Source organism: Schistocerca cancellata, chromosome 5 (assembly GCF_023864275.1).
Source record: "Schistocerca cancellata isolate TAMUIC-IGC-003103 chromosome 5, iqSchCanc2.1, whole genome shotgun sequence".
In the NCBI taxonomy this organism is placed as follows: domain Eukaryota; kingdom Metazoa; phylum Arthropoda; class Insecta; order Orthoptera; family Acrididae; genus Schistocerca; species Schistocerca cancellata.
Genome location: NC_064630.1, coordinates 253525010 through 253543145, shown reverse-complemented (window position 1 = coordinate 253543145; position 18136 = coordinate 253525010). Strand labels below are relative to the sequence as shown.

The following is an 18136-nucleotide window of genomic DNA, read 5'->3' as shown; positions in this document are numbered from 1 at the left end:
AATATATATATATATATATACAAAAATGTGTCAAAACATACATTTTTTACAAATGTCCATCTCATCACACTTATGCATTAGAGAGAGATACCACAATGTCATACAATCTGTTATCACAGATTATTTAAAATAACTTCAGAACTGGAAATTATGAACAAAGGAAATTAATGAAGTATTGACTGTGATCAAGCATTAATATTGCTTCAATTTTAGATATTGGAAGACTGGATATTGTTGGTTCACTACAGTTATTTCATTGTTTAATTGTTTCTGATTACAACAAATTCTCTCTCTCTCTCTCTCTCTCTCTGTCTGTCTGTCTGTCTGTCTGTCTGTGTGTGTGTGTGTGTGTGTGTGTGTGTGTGTGTGTGTGTGTGTGTGTTTGTAAGGGGGCCCATGGACATGCACTAATGTATTTGTTTGCAATTTGTAACCCCTCTGTTCATAAGTGGTCTCTTACATCTGCAATTGTTAACCATATTTTCAACTGCCTTCTTCCAAAGTGCTCTCTTTGACTGCCCCAGAGCTTTAAGAGTGCAATTTTGTTTCTTTTCAGAAGGTTTCATTCACAATAGCACAACTGTTATCAGCTACAGAAGTAACTTTCAAGAATATATCACTTATTACAACATTAATCTTTTGCAGCTTGAAACTAGCACAAATGTATTTTAGAACTTTGTATATCAGCGATATATTGATATAGTAATTGCACCTCTTCAGAGCAATAAACAATTATTTTATATGTTATTCATGTTTGTCTTCATTCCTCTTGAGGTGTTCTTATCTTCCACAACCATACTGTCATGCAAAAGAAAAGACATTTCTTTCTTTTTTACATTACGACAACAATAGCTTTATTAAATAATGAACTACAAGTCCATTCTTTGGAGTTAATAGGCAACATTGTAGGCTAACACAATGAATTGTACTTAAATCACAAAGTCTAATTGCTCCAATATAAAATTTACACATAAATAATTGTCATAACAAAAATGTGAAACAAAAACTAAATTAGAATAAGCATTTCCTGATAGACAAAACTGATACTATGCAGTTAACAATTACATTGCTTTCTTTAATCAATATTACAATGATTTAAATAATCTTAAAAGACCTATGCAAAACAGCATAACAACATACTAAACGAAATTACAACAAATGGCCACAACTGATATCAGTAGTTTCTTCATTCTACTAACAAAAAGAAAAAATTCAAAATGGACTCTTGACAGCACAATGTGGAAGCTGCATTATATATACTAAAACGCTATGTGGCAAATGGTATTTAGAGTGGCACACAACCCACTACATATATTAATGTGACACAAAAAGTGTGATGTATTTTTTTCTTATGCTATGAAAAATAAATTCATGTGTTCAATTTTTTTCACAATGTTTTAGCAGCTGCTATTCAAAAGGAAATAACAATAAAAAAGGAGTGATGATGGGGCAAGCACCAGCAAAGATTGGAAATCACCCTACATACATTCCGGTATAATAACCGACCTAAGGAACATGAAATTCTCATAAGCTGCAATTCATTCAACAATCCGCATGTAATACTTATGAGATGTTCCAGCACAATAAATGGATACAAGAATGCGCAATAAAGATCACATAAATACAATTAGGCTGGATTTTGTATTATATCATAATCAACAAATGCCTGGAGGGAACCAGATGTAATAGAATCAAGAATCCACTTTGCAGACACACAAATAGCCATATTATTCCTCGTTTGGCCACCAACAACAATAGCTGCACTACGAGCAGCAGTCACAATCTTGCCTCCACAAAGCTGCACCAGTTCTTCAAGATCCTCCTTCGGTGGGGAACTGTCAGTCACAACAAAAATTGGACCAACAGTGCTGAATAAGTCTTGCTGAAATGTAGGACCAAAACTCTGCCTCTCTATGCGATTTTTCTGTGGAAAGAGATTTAAAATTAAACTGGCTTCACTGGCAACATATTTTTTTAAGTTTCAGGTTACTGGCAACTCAAATTAATTTTCAGTTTTATTGTGAAGGACTGAAACAGTGAAAATTAGTAACAATGCAGTAAATATTGACACAACGGAGTAAGGTAATTATTTTTTGCAAAATCAACAGAAAAGCAATAGATAAGAAGAAAATACCAAAAATAGGTATGAAGAGACACTAAACAGAATTGGGGAGGATACGAATTTATGGCAAAGCTTGACTAAAAGAAGTGATTAGCTGACAGCACATCTCAAGGTGATGCAAAAATTTTAGAGGCAGACCAAGGCTTGACTACAGTAAGAAGATTCAAATCAATTTAAGTTGTGGAATTTCCTTTATTGTGGAACCTGCAGCATATATTATGCCCCAGTAGAACGTTCATGCAGAGAGTTGGAAAACAGTATGCTGCTTGATATTTTATTTTAGTATATAAGCTTATTTCAGCTTTATTTCCTTTGCCAATACAAATCCTGACATTGTAGGTGGAAATGTGTCAACTCTGAGTAAACCATTACTGCTTTCTGTAATTGTTGGTTGTAATATTTTCAGCAATGTTTTAAACTTGTTCAATAATTTGCTGTTGCACATATATTATGTTTTTACAATCTGCTTTCCAATTCTTTGCATAAGCTGCAGAAGTTAGCTACATAGAGACAAAGAGGGCTGTACAGGATAGATTAGTGTAGAGAGCTGCATCACACCAGTATTCGGACCAAAGATCACCATGACAACAGCAACAAAAACAACAACAACAACAACAACAACAACACCACAACAGGTGTATCTAGCTATTACAAATATATACACTCTAAGAAAAAGAAACAAGGCACCATGAAGGAACTATGTGATTGGGACAGAAATTGGTAGCTGTGATTTAGATGTGCAGAGAAACAAAAGGTTACAATTTCTGAAAAGTTGAATGATTTATTCAAGAGATAGAGCTTCACAAATTGAGCAAGTCAGTAATGCATTGGTCCACCTCTGGCCTTTATGCAAGCAGTTCCTCGGCTTGGCACTGATTGGTTAAGAGTTGTTGGATACCTTCCTGCAAGATATTGTGCCAAATTCTTTCCAACTGACATGTTAGATCATCAAAATCCCAAGCTGGTTCGAGGGTCCTGCCCATAATGTGTCAAACTTTCTCAACTGAAGAGAGATCCAGCGACCTTGTTGATCTACATAGGGATTGGCAAGCCCCAATACAAGCAGCAGAAACTGTCACTGTGTGCAGGAAATCATCATCTTGCTGAAATGTAATCCCAAGATGGCTTGCTATGAAGGGCAACAAAATGTGGAGTAGAATATCGTCAACATGGCACCCTGCTGTAAGGGTACCACGGATGACAACCAACAGCAGGACCCCTTTAATCGTTATCTGCGCACTCTTAGAGAACAGTGTTACATCAATGATATTCTACACCTTGTTTTGTTGCCATTCATGACAAGCCATCCTGGGCTTACATTTCGGCAAGATAATGCCCTCCCGCAAATGGAAATAGTCTCTACTGCTTGTCTTCATACTAGCCAAACCCTACCTTGGCCAGAAAATTCATCAGATCTCTCCCCAATTTTTGTGAACCTCTTTCTCTTGAATTAGTCATCCAATTTTTCTGAAATTGCAATAATTTTTTGTCTGCATATGTACATCACATCTAACAATTTCTGTCCCATTCACATTATTCCTTCACTGTGCATCTCTCCCCATCCCCCACCCCACCCTTCTTTAGAGTGTATTTTCAAAGTGTACGTGCACCTTTTTCCATTATGTTTCACATCATAACATGTATTGTAAATTTCATCTATTATGGAACACACAGATAATTTAACCATTGTTTTTGAGCAAGTGTCAAAGCTGTTAAATATTTCAAGAAATTCACGACACACAGCTTTACAAGTATTTACAAATGGTTTCAGTCACTGGCCATCATCATGCTACTTGCATAAACAAATCAAACACTAAATTTAGAAAAAAAATCACATCATGCTATATAATGGTGTGCTCCAAATCTACATTCTCAGAAATTTCTTTGTCAAATTAAGGACTATGTCTGATATTAACAGACTTCTTTTGGCCAGGAATGCACTCTTTGGTCGGATTAGTCTGGTTTCATGTCATCCCTGCTTCATCCATCATGTATTATTTTACTTCCAAGTTAGCAGACTCCCTTAATTCTGTGGGCATCAGTAATGACAAGTTTACTGCTAACCTCCTATCTGTTACTCCTCATTACTTTTGTCTCTGATCGGTTTTCTCTCAATATACATTATGTACACAGTAGACTCTTCATTCCATCCAACTATTCTTCATCTACACTGAGCACAGCACTGCCATTAGCAAATATTACTACAGATATCTTTTCACCCTGAATTTTAATTCCTCATTTGAAACTCTTAGCAAAGGCTGTTAGATGCGCCAAACTTAGTGTCCAAACACTCATGGATGACACAGGAACTGAAACTGGTAGCAGCAGAGCAAAAGTAGTAATACTGTAGAAGTCCTCAGACACAGTATTGAATTGTACTGGTTAAATTGAATGATGATAAAAAATAATTGTGTGGCACTGATGGCCATGAGGCACTATCCAGGGAAGTTTGGACGCCAGGTACAAGTCTTATTTCAGGTGACGCCACATTGGGTGACTTGCACATGGGTGATGATGAGATGATGGTGCAACCAGTTCATGAGTGGAGAAAACCTCCAAACCTGCCAGGAATTGAAGCCGGGCCTGCTGCATGGTAGGCAAACACATTATCACTCAGCTAAGCAAAGCAGGTGGACAACTGAATGAGATTTTCATGAAACAGCCACTTGCCATCTTCAGATGCAAATGGGGATGGCAGTTGTGACTGACCAATTTATAAACAGGTCTGCCAGAAAAGTGTAGACAAAATGATTTGGGGCTATAATGTCATCGCATAATTTTCCCACGCTGCACATGCAGCAGCCACTGCTCGATTCCCTTACGGAGCTTTGTTGTCAGTGTCTGACAACCAGAAATTTCAGCTGCAAGCTGTAGACCTCAGAGAATGAGAGTGGGCACAGTGCTGGTACTCAGCTTACTTGTACTAGCTTCATTCTCTCACTGGTGTCATCTCACTGAACTTTTGTCTGCAGCCAATTTCTTAGTGTTGCTAATGCTGTTTCCCCTCCTTTGCCGAGTTGAAAACGTGTGCCTCTGTTAATTATATTATATACATTACATATCATATATACATATTAGCTGTCCATATCCTGACTGCTTTCTTTAATGATGCAGTCCCAGTATGTGGAGATGTATGAGATGCCTTGGTTTCTGCAAAATTCATCACATGCCCCTATCAAGATCCTGCTCAGTAACAGCAGATTTTTTCAGCCTAAGACCATCACACCTGTCTTTAACAACACAACACATTTGGTCAATGTACACATTCACATTCAAAAACAGAAGACACATTTTATTTGGTGTTTCTTCCAAGAGTCTGCCCATCTTGAAAGACACACCTCCCACATAAGGCAGGGAAACCATTCTAGAGGAGTTCTTTGTTTCTTCTGGCTGCTCTTGGGGTCTAATGTATACTAGTTGAAATGCATTGTGAATCTGCTTATTGGGGTGCCTGTTCTGGACAAACAGAGTGAAGATGACTGAGCTATGCTGACAAGCTCTCCAGATCTGAAACAGCTTGACACCTGTGAATGAGTGTTTGTAATACACTGCTGCATTGGGATGGCTGATAACAGCTCGTTATCCTACCAGGAAATCACACAGCAAATTTGAGTTTAGAACTCAAACATCAATCACGCGAAGGAGCTTCACGCAACTCTCACAAATTCTCAAGAACATTGGCTTTGAAGTTATCTGAGCATCTTTACTACTATAAAGGAAGGCCAATTTTTCAACAAGCAGAACATCTCTGTGGAAAGAATGCTCGCCTACTGTCTGGGTGGCTCATGTTTGATTCCTAGTTGTGGTAAATTTTTAAACAGAGGAATATGTTCCACAATTGTTTCCATGAAGCATAACAGACACAAAGATGGAAAAAAGTTTGATTTGAAATGTTTTTATTAACAAAGATTGGTAATGAAGAACTTATACAGGATGAGTCAGGAGGAAAGGTACAGGGTTTGAGGGGTGATAGTATAAGTGATTCTAAACAAAAAAACTTCATACTGACAAATGCCCTACTGTGAATGATTTCTGAGACAGAGAGTGTAATAATACTTTATTACTTATTTTCTGTTTTATTCAAACATCATTATCATTCACAATGTACGACAGTCGTGTAGGGAAAGCTGAGACGTACAGTTTGATACAGGACACTTGTGTTCCATCAGGTCGGGAAACTACTTAAAATTGGGCTATAAAGAGTACCTAAGCTACGGCGCATGAGCGTTGTGCCAGGTTTTCAGTATCCTTGCACTGTCTTTGGGCAAACTATAAGTCCTAGAGAAACATGATTAGTCCTTTTTTGTAGGAAAATGAATGTAATTTTGTACTACGACATGTTTTCGCTGAAGGGTGCGGGTTTTGAGTGACTCACAAAAAGTGATATTACATGTGTTCTATCTCAGAAACCACTCGGAAGATTGCATTTGCCTGTACAGAGTTTTTTTATTCAGAATCATTAATGCTATCATCCCCCAACGCATATACCTTTCCTCCTGACTCACCCTGTATTTAAAATAAAAACTAGATTCTTTTTGCAACATGTAATTAAAAATAAGATGTGTAATTTTCATGAAAGTGATGAACAGTTATGTGTTAATCAGCAAATATTTGATGAATTTTATATTTCAATGACATATGTATTTGAATTGAAGGGTGGGGGGTGAACCACCCACAAAAAGGACCGAAACCAGACACGAAGCAGTGATTACCAATATAAAACGCTGTCGATATAAAACACTGCTGTTTTTTTCCCATATTTATGTATTTTATGCTTCACAGAAATGCTCGCAGAATGTGCATTTTTGTTTAAAAACTGACACTGGTCAGGAATTGAAATGCAGTCAACTCTGAAGTACATTATGCTTCCAAGTGGTACTGTATGACCACCCAAGACCAAAAATGACATATAAGAGATGATGATCATATTGAAAATTCTGTTTAATACCTATATTCACCACAGTCAAGTTATTTATGTCGAAATTATATCTTATGAAACTGTGTTGGAAGAGATTTGGTAGCTCTCTGGATTCAAGAACGGTTAATTATTCACAGCAAAATCTTCCCAATGAGGTGATCAGAGCAATATTAAAATAGCCACTTAGCCATCTATTGTCCTTCCCTGGTTTTGAGGAAAAGTGGGAAGAAAGATCAATCTTTTAATGTTCCTTTTAAGAGAAGGTAATTAAAGTTGTGTTCTTTTGAAAGGAGCCATCACAGTATTTACCTTACACAATGTTAGGAAACCATGGAAAATCTAAATCTGGATGGCCAGATGAGTAATTGAAGCTAAGCGCTACAGAATGTGAGTCCAGTGTCTTACCCATCCACTCCTTGGTTGGTAGTTTCAAGAGAGGGATTAAAACTGCTTGCTTCAAAGTGTCATGAAAATGTTTTGTCTGCCAAATTTGGTTGAACAACGAGATTTCTTTAGCTGCCCCTGTACCATGTAGTACAAATAAAAGCTTATCATGACTAGGTGTTCCATAGCAAGCTACAGGCAACAACAAAGGTTGGTATTTTCTTTGTCATTGCTTAAATAAAAGGTCCACACATCATTTTTGCTATTAAAAGTTGATGACAACAATGATGATGATGACAAAATGCTGTATTCCTGTTATCCTGCAAAATACTCTGCAGTTTACTATGGAATATCTCCTGGGCTGGTTTGGAGGCAACTATTCAATATTTACACTATAAAGTGACACCTGTTCTCTCTCTGAGAAATCATATTAATGGTCTCACATACTACTTACATTCTAGTAGAATAGTTTACAGTATTTGGGAATATGTGTCATTATTTTCTGCATCTGTCTCTAATCATTAACTGAAATGTCACCTCCTTATTCCAAAGGCTGACAGGCTCTCGACAATTATTCAGCATTAGAACTTACACAGAACAGTGTAACTTCTCCAGATTTCAGAGTGGCATGACTCACTCCACCATGGACAGGCAATTGCCACAGGTGACACTGAGGCTTTGGTACATATTCATCAGTTACTTGGTGGATTAGAGCTGTAATGTGATTCTCCCATTCTTAGCGACTGTCAGAATACTTGGTAACATCAGTTTCCTAGAAATATGGCCATGGTCTAAGGAATATATTTGCGCCTGATGTTTTGTCTCCTACTGCTGAAGACGTCCTCAGAGCCAATGGAGTTATAGTTAGTTGATTCTATACAAACTCACAGCAAAACTGCAGAAGAGGACAGACAAGCATAGTATAGGCAGTCTCTTTAATTGACCTGCTGCATCTTCTAAGAGGTCTAGCAATAAAATATTCTTCAGTTTGCTTACTCTACCACATTTTCTACGTGATAGCACCAGTTTAACTTGCTCGTCAAATGCCTAGATACTTAACTAAATCAACAGCCTTTAAGTCTGTGCAATTTATTGTGTAGTCAACTCCCTTTATACTAACATTTCCAATGCTCGCAGCCAAGCCACTATTGAACACTATGGACACCCGACAGATTACAAACCTACAACCTCCTCCTTCCCGTTCACATGACCAACTACATTTTCACCCACAATTATTTCTCCTTGGAAGGTATCACCTACAAACAAATCCAGGATATGGCAATGGGCACCGGCCTATGCCTGCCTATTCATGGGCCATCTAGAGAAATCCTTCCTGTTCACTCAGAAGCTCAAACCCCTCACCTGCTTTCAGATTCACTGATGACATCATTGTGATCTGGATTGAGGGTGAGGGCACCCTATCCACATTCCTCCAGAACCTCAACACCTTCTCCCCTATTCACTTCTCCTGATCCTCCTCGACCCGACAAGACACCTTCCTTGATGTTGACCTCCACCTCAAATATAGCTACCTCCATCCATAGCAAACCTATCAACCATCAGCAATACCTCTACTTCAACAACTGCAACCCATTCCTTACCAGGAAGTCCCTTCAATGCAACATAGTCACCTCTGGCCATCACATCTGTAGTGACAAGCAGTTTCTCTTGAAATATACCAAGGGTCTCACTAAGGCTTTCACAAACCATAATGACCCTTGTTCACAAACAGATCTTCCGTGCCTTATCTCTCCAGATACCCAACACCTCCCAAAGTCCCAGCATCCGGCCACAGAGAAGCATACCTCTTGTGACTTAGTACCACCCAGGACTGGAGCAACTGAATTACATTCCCTGCCAGGGTTTCAACAACCTCTTGACATGCCCTCAAATGAGGAATGTCCTACCCACTATACTCCTCCCCCCCCCCCCCTCCCCAAGTGGTAGTCCCCTGCCCACTGAACCTACACAATATTCTCATCCATCCATCCCTACACAACTCCTGCTCCCAACCTCTTGCCTCACGGCTCTCATCCTTATAAAAGACCTAGATACAAGACCTGTCCCACCACCACCACCACCACCACCACCACCACCACCACCAGCATCTACTCCAGTCCAGTCACAAGCATCACCTATCCCAACAGAGGCAGAACTACATATGAAACCAGTCACCTGATCTAAAAGCTAAGCTGCAACCACAGTGCTGCATCCTACATGGGCATAGCTGTCTGTCCACATAAAAGACCACTGTCAAACTGTGGCCATGAAACAACTGAACCAACCTGTAGCTGAGCACACCACCTAACACAACATTCTCCATTTCAATGACTGCTTCAAAGCCTGTGCCATCTGGAACCCTCCCACCAACACCAACTTCTCTGGATTTCACAGGTGACAACTCTCCCTGCAATATTATCCTACGTTACTATACCTCTCCTGGCCTCAACTGTCATTAGTCATTGTCCTTACCCACCTAGTTCCTTCCCTGTTCCTTTCCAGCAATACACAGCCACAGCCCTTTCTTCCATCAATGCACCCAGTCTTTTTAGTTCTTTCCTCTCCCCCCCCCCCCCCCAACCTTCCGTCTAAACTCCCGACTGCACCTAACTGCCCTCTCTCCACCACATCACTGCAAGCTCCCACTAGCAGCACTTTACTGTACCCCACCCCTAATCTGCTATCCCTTCCCCTCCCCAATCCAGCCTCCTCCTTTCCCTACCCAGTTGCCTCTCCCATCATGTATTGCTGCTCGTAGTCTGGCTTCAGCTGCCAGAGACTGTGGTCATGTGTTGCCTATTTTCAACAAGGGTCTTGTTGGCCGAAAGCTCATTTTGTGACAGTTTTTTTTATGTGCCTATCTAAGTCTCCGCATCTCCGATACATTGTGAGTAGCAACTATCCTTTTCATAATACTGTTAGAAATGATCTTTTTCATAATATTGAAATTTGACAGTCTTTTTTTCTAGTACTTATGGTGAGGAACAGACAGTTTTTATTGTTTAAGGTCAATTGCCACTTTTCATACTCTATACAAATATCCTGTGTAAATCATTTTGCAATTGGTTTTGATCTTCTGATGACTTTACTGGGTGGTAAACAACATCATGTGCAAACAATTTAAAGGGCTGTTCACACTATCTCCTAAATCGTTTATGTAGATTAGGAACAGTACGAGGCCTATAACACTTGCTTGGGAAACACCAAATATAACTTCCTTTGCACTAGATGACTTCCCATCAATTACTACAAACTGTGATCTTTCTGCCAGGAAATCGTGATTGCTGTAGCACAACTGAAAAGATACCACATAGGCACACAATTCAATAAGAAGCCATCTGCGATGAACTGTGGCAAAAAGCCTTCTACAAATCTAGATAAATGGAATCAATTTGAAATCCGTTGTCAATAACACTCATTTCTTCATATGAATAAAGAACCAGTTGTGTTTAACAAGAACGGCATTTTCTGAATCCATGCTGGTTGTAGGCCAATATCAATAGACTGTTTTCCTTGAGGTGTTTCATAATGTTCAAACCGAGTGTATGTTCCAAAACCCTACTGTAAATCAATGCGAATGATACAGGTCTTTAATGTAGTAGATTACTTATATTTCCTTCCTTGTGTATTGGTGTGACTTGTTCAACTTTCCAGTCTTTCGGGACAGATCTTTTGTCTAGAAATCTGTTGCACACAATTGGTAAAAATAGAAGTATTTCAACAGCAAGCTCCAAAAGGACCCTAACTGTTAGAAATTCTGGACCAGAAGACTTGCATTTAGTAAGTGACTTTAAGATGCTATGACACACTGAGGGTTACCTACTTCTAAATTAATCATTTTGGTAACTGTTCTCGACTCAAATTCTGATGCCACTATCGCTGATAACATTACCATTGCCATCATGCAGTGAAGGTATTGACTGTGTCTTACCACTGGTATACAGACGACCAGAATCTCTCTGGATTTTCTGCCAAATTTCAAACAGTGTTTCAATGCAGAAACTATTAAAAGCGCCTCACATTGAAGTCCATGGTAAGTTTTTGCATTTCTTAACTTCTACGGCCCCCCTATACCTTCAGTAATGGCTGGACACTGATGAAATTGTAGTATCAGAGAACAGAATGTGGTGATCCCGTGGTCCCATGCATTATCCGCTATCTTCTGATTTCATCATATTGTCCAAATGACAATTACTCTTGTGCTTCTAAAACTGGACGTTGAAGCTTCTGTTAATAGTTACTGTGTAAACTTCACTGTATTTTGTATACATCTGCTGCATCAAGTAAAAGGTGCAGATCCTTTGCAGCATGCAAATTTTCAAGCATATTTCCCGTTAAGTTAAACATTGTGCCAGTACTGTGTCTTCTTATGAGCAACATGCTGCTGATACAATCTGTGGCTATTCTTTAGTTGGTTATTTTTCCATTATTTTTCCATCAGAAGCTCCAGATGCCTCATATTGTAGCGCCCTTTTTTCCATTTGTCCATTTGCCAAAAATTTCTTCTGAAGGTATATCATTAATGATTCATTTAACCCTGTCCATCATTACCCCTGTGAGTGGGCTTTCAGGAGACTTTGAGCACTAAAGATCTGATAGTTTTCGTAACTTCTTGCACATTCAAAAATTAAATCTGCCCTCCTGTTTTGTTCTTCATAGGGAAATGTGTATAACATTCAATACTGTTCAGAAAATTTGAAAATTTTGACAGTTGTTTTCTTTATAAGATAATATAACAACAGTATCAACAACATCACAAAACCAGAAAGTGATTTTCTACTCTGCTGCATGTAGAGCTGCTTCTTAAAAGTTTTCCATATAGAAACTCACTACAACTAAGCTGAATGGGCTCACCATAGCCTTTCCATGAGTTTATTCAACAATTTGTTGTCCTATTGAATGCAAATTGACGCATGACGGTATTTAAAGAGATTATCCCTACCCTTTCCAAAAATACATTCCAACTGTGAAATTACCTAATCCATAGGAACCATGGAGCACAATGACACAATATCAAAACTAACTATATCATCTCAAGGGCTCTACTTGAGTGATTTTAATTTGTCCCTAAACTGAGCAGAATCTTAAATATAAATCTCTGTTTTTCTGACAAATGCTGTACAAGAGTAACGAAGTGTTTGTTAGTGCTATCAGTTACCTGTCCTATAGAATTTCTGGTCTTAATGGTATGCCTCGTTTCTGAATTTTTGGTTAACTATACAGTGCTGGTAGTAACATTTCCAATTTGATGAGAGATTTATTTTCAATGGGGTAAATTAAGAAGGCTGAAAGGTTGTGGTTGTTGTTGTTGTTGTTGTTGTTGTTGTTGTTGTCGTCTTCAATCCACAGACTGGTTTGATGCAGCTCTCCATGCTACTCTATCCTGTGCAAGCTTCTTCATCTCCCAGTATGTACTGCAAACTACATCCTTCCAAAAAAATCTGGTTAGTGTATTCATCTCTTGGTCTCCCTCTACGATTTTTACCCTCCATGCTGCCCTCCAATACTAAATTGGTGATCCCTTGATGCGTCAGAACATCCCTACCAACCGATCCCTTCTTCTAGCCAAGGTGTGTCACAAATTTCTCTTCTCCCTAATTCTATTCAATACCTCCTCATTAGTTACGTGATCTACCCATCTAATCTTCAGCATTCTTCTGTAGCACCACATTCCGAAAGCTTCTATTCTCTTCTCGTTCAAACTATTTATCGTCCATGTTTCACTTCCATACATGGCCACATTCCATACAAATACTTTCAGAAACAACTTCCTGACACTTAAATCTATATTCGATTTTAACAAACATATAGATGCTTTCCTTGCCATTGCCAGACTACATTTTATATCCTCTCTACTTCGACCAACATCAGTTATTTTGCTCCCCAAATAGCAAAACTCATTTACTACTTTAAGCATCTCATTTCCTAATCTAATACCCTCAACATCACCCGATTTAAGTCGACTACATTCCATTATCCTTGTTTTGCTTTTGTTGATGTTCATCTTATAATCCTCCTTTCAAGACACTGTATATTCTGTTCAGCTGCTTTTCAAGGTCCTTTGCTGTCTCTGACAGAATTACTATGTACCTCAAAGTTTTTATTTCTTCTGCATGGATTTTAATTCCTACTCCAAATTTTTCTTTTGTTTCCATTACAGCTTGCTCAATATGCAGATTGAATAATGTCGGGGATAGGCTACAACCTTGTCTTACTCCCTTCCCATCCACTTCTTCCCTTTCATGTCCCTCGACTTTCATAACTGCCTTCTGGTTTTTGTACAAATTGTAAATAGCCTTTCGCTCCCTGTATTTTACCCCTGCCACCTTCAGAATTTGAAAGAGAGGATTCCATTCAACATTGTCAAAAGCTTTGAGTCTACAAATGCTGGAAATGTAGGTTTGCCTTTCCTTAATCTATCTTCTAAAATAAGTTGTATGGTCAGTATTGCCTCACATGTTCCAATATTTCTACGGAATCCAAACTGACCTTCCCCGAGGTCAGCTTCTACCAGGTTTTCCATTCGTCTGTGAAGAATTCGTGTTAGTATTTTGCAGCTGTGGCTTATTAAACTGATAGTTTGGTAATTTTCACATCTGTCAACATCCGCTTTCTTTGGGATTGGAATTATTATATTCTTCTTTAAGTCTGAGGATATTTCGCATCTCATACATCTTGCTCACCAGATGGTAGAGTTTTGTCATGACTGGCTCTCCCAAGGTTGTCAGTAATTCTAATGGGATGCTGTCTACTCCCGGGGTCTTGTTTCAACTTAGGGCTTTCAGTCCTCTGTCAAACTCTTCACACAGTATCAAATCTCCCATTTCATCTTCATCTACATCCTCTTCCATTTCCATAATATTGTTCTCATGTACATCACTCTTGTATAGACCCTCTATATACTCCTTCCGCCTTTCTGCTTTCCCTTCTTTGCTTAGAAATGGGTTTACATCTGAGCTCTCGATATTCATACAAGTAGTTCTCTTTTCTCCAAAAGTCTCTTTAATTTTCCTGTAGGCAGTATCTATCTTACCCCTTGTGAGATAAGCCTCTACACCCTTACATTTGTCCTCTAGCCATCCCTGCTTAGCCATTTTGCACTTCCTGTCAATCTCATTTTTGAGACGTTTGTATTCCTTTTTGCCTGCTTCATTTAATGCATTTTTATATTTTCTCCTTTCATCAATTAAATTCAACGTATCTTCTGTTACCACAGGATTTCTACTAGCCCTCGTCTTTTTACCTACTTGATTCCCTGCTGCCTTTATGTTATATTATTAGTTACCCTAAGCACAGAAGTTCTGTTTTTCCTCTTATGCACTCTGCATGCTCCTAGTTCTAGTAACTAAAAACGTTACTGCAGTAATCTTTTTTCTCATCACCATCGACGAAATGTCCCTCTCTGCTACAAGAATAAGAAACCGTTTATCAGAATTTAAATCTCGAAGAGCTTCCTTCATCTTTTGTCAGTTCCTACCTTCATCTTTTGTCAGTTCTTACAAGGTGATTTGGGTATTATTTATCTCCTGTTGATATTCTAAACAGTGCAATAAGACACTTAGCTCCTCTACTTCATTCTTAGACAGCACTCTGACTTAAAAAGTTCAGCGACTTCTCCAGGTAGGCCAGTCAAAATCTTCTTTTGCAGACTATCAAATTACCCCATGTGCCTACAAGTTTTAGCTAGTTGAGCAAATATTGCCTACACTGATTCACATTTTAAAGAAGTTTACATCAGTGAAAAAATTGCCTGCAACTCCACTGTCTCTGAGGATGCCTGCCACAGCAAGAGACAAAATGTGGGTCACAAAGTATGACTTAGAACTTAGCCTAATTCTCACAAAACAAATGTCACCAAGGATTCAAATAGTGGCATGAAAGCCCATATTAAATGATCACAGTCAGGGTTCTTAAACACAGACAAGTGACTGAACAACATCTAGTTCAGTCTGTTGAAAATTCATTCTAGTGGCTTCATTTTGGTCACTGCTGGATCTGCTTGGTGTATTCAGATTAGCAATTATTAACTGGAGCACATATCGGCAACTAATTCTCACAGTACTTGTGAAAGTGGGAGAGCATTATAATTTAAAAGATGAGAGAGAGAGAGAGAGAGAGAGAGAGAGAGAGAGAGAGAGAGAAAATCACTGTACATAACTTGAGACAATCTTGTAAATAGTCAGCATGCTGCTTTATTTTCACTGGGAAGGTGTACTACAGTTGTAAAACCAACATTTTTCACATCATAGCAAGAGGCTGTAATCATGACCCATGAAATATGCAAAAACTAAACTAATAGAGGTCAATGATTCCAAATGACCCTCTAACTCTAACAGTGCTGACATGTTTCCTCCATCAGGACATCAGACTCTGAACTCAGTATCTGGCATAGACAGGCAAAGAGGTCTCCCCACTGTAAGGAACGTCTAATCCTTGTAGGTTCTTGGTCTCTCAATGTTCCACTGAATTTTGGGAGCTATTTTATTAGTGTGATTTGTCTATGTTGTCCCCCTTTACCTTTATCCATGCATATAGTTTGTGATACTTCGAAGTGATCTAGAGGATTTTTTCTCATTTTCTCATAAAAACTTCTAGTTATGATGATTTGGCTCAAATGGTTCAAATGGCTCTGAGCACTATGGGACTCAACATCTAAGGTCATCAGTCCCCTACGACGATTTGGTATGTCAGTTCTTCAGATTAAACAAGCATCAGGTAGCATGATGACCTTACACCAATCTTCCTTTGTGTTTGGTTTCACAGTCTCCATTTCTCCTTAATTAGTTGAACAGACTTTGTTCACTGTGTACTGTTGACTGTCTTGTTTGGTGACATGGGGAGCTGTGTGATAGTCTTTTTTTCTGTCCTTTGCTCATTTCCATTTAAGTGGCTGCTTCAACTACTGGTACTTTATTTTTATTATTTTCTGGCCCTAGACAGGCTACGTCCGGCTGAGCCAATGCTGTCATTGCATGTGGTATGGAGGGCCATGCAGTCAGCACACCACTTTCTTAGTCACTGCCAGGCTTCTTGACATCGAGACTGCTACTAACTGGTCAAGAATCTCATGAGTTGGCCTCAAAAAGCTGAGAACAATCCGTACCAGAAATCAAATCCAAGTTCCCAACATGGCAGTCAGCCACGATAACCGCTCATTTACGGAGGTGGACTGCTTCTTTATTATTGAAGCAATAGATGTCAAAAAAGCATATGAGTTTTTCCTCTTCGTATCAGCTGTCACCTAGAGTTTTTCAACTTTATCTCTTTGAGAATTGCAAAACATTGGTAGCTCCACAAAACATAATCTACACTTTGTCAATGAAACAAAAACTTACGGGAGTACTAAAGGAAAAATTGTGTTGAGATTGTAGCAGAAGAACACCAAACATTCACAAGAAAGTACAAAAAAAATGTACCAAATAGAGTGGAAGCTCACTACCCCAGAATTTTACTGCATCTGGAAAGGCCAAATTTAAGAGCAGGATTAAAACAACAGTGATGCAGGAGATGAACAAGAAATGCTGTATCATGAAAAAAGGGCACGATTACATCTGAGCAGAGTCAAAAATGGGACAAATACTGAAAACGTATTTAGCTTCATGAAAAAGATCTTTTCTAAACATAAAAACTACACAGCTGGAAAAAGGTTAAAAGAAAGGGGCGGCCAACACATTCGATATTAGTGTTGCCTTTGGGCTAAAAGATAAATTAATGGGTAACACTATAGGACCAAAAAATTTTGTGATAAAGCATTTATTCCAAAGACTGGGCAATACCACAGTGGAGGAGGGTCTCCAGTGACAAAAGGCACCAAGATAAACTAAGTGTAAAGGATCATACACTGTTTAGAACCAAGCCAGATGTGCTGTGTTTGTGTGAACACTGGTTATCAGCACAACAGGCTGAGTACTACAACTGTACTGAATATCTGAATTTGCTAAGTGCATGGTACAGAATAACTGCTTCCTTTGTTGGTGTATCAATATAGAAATTCATTTTAAAAACTTCTGTCTGGATCTCGATTTAGCGTTGGCTGATATAATTTATATCACTGTACACCACTCTCCAAATGGCAACTTAGTGGACAGTAAGTCTCCTCTGACTCAGGGTTGTGGGTGACTTTTCCGAATTCTACCCCTTTTCCTAAACCTCTCAGTCATTTTCCTTCACCACTCTTCCTTCCCCTTTAACCCCTCTGCTTGAAGAAGGAGCCACTGGACCCGAAAGCTTGTACACTCAAAACCTTCCTTTGTGTGTGTGTGTGTGCGCGCTCTTGCTGCTGCTTGGTGAGTAGATTTTTTTAGCTATCCAATTACATTATATTGTCACAAGCAGATCACTGTAAAGATGACACATTGAACTGCAGATGGACACAAGGAATAGACTGTTACATATTTATGTTTCAGCCACAGCCTTCTTCAGAAAAGAAAACACATTACACTTTCACACAAGCATGCACACCACATGCACATATGACTGCTCTCTCTGGTTGCTCTGGTCTGACACTGTGGGGTCAATCTGCACGCTGCAAGAAAGTACTATTTATCCAAAAAAGCAATAAGAATCACACCATCAATCTGGAAACTGGACCACAGCAAACCCATCTTCACACATTTAGGAATGAGAACAATTTTCGATCAATATGTCTTCTTCACCTGTCTTGTGTATGTGAAGGAAAACCATGAAACATCCAACAATAGGAGTGATATCCT

General features: G+C 38.8%; 1 protein-coding gene across 2 annotated transcripts in view; it reads right to left on the bottom strand.

Annotated features, from left to right (window-relative positions):
- Positions 1-285: 285 nt before the first annotated feature.
- LOC126188902 (microcephalin) overlaps positions 286-18136 on the bottom strand; it is a 278114-nt gene continuing 260263 nt past the window's right edge. The window contains exon 7 of one of the 2 annotated variants that reach the window (XM_049930587.1): positions 286-1924. In XM_049930587.1, coding sequence (XP_049786544.1) covers positions 1628-1924 — 297 coding nt within the window. In that variant the 3' untranslated portion in view covers positions 286-1627. The remainder of the gene's footprint in view (positions 1925-18136) is intronic. The other variant, XM_049930589.1, reaches the window with a different exon arrangement.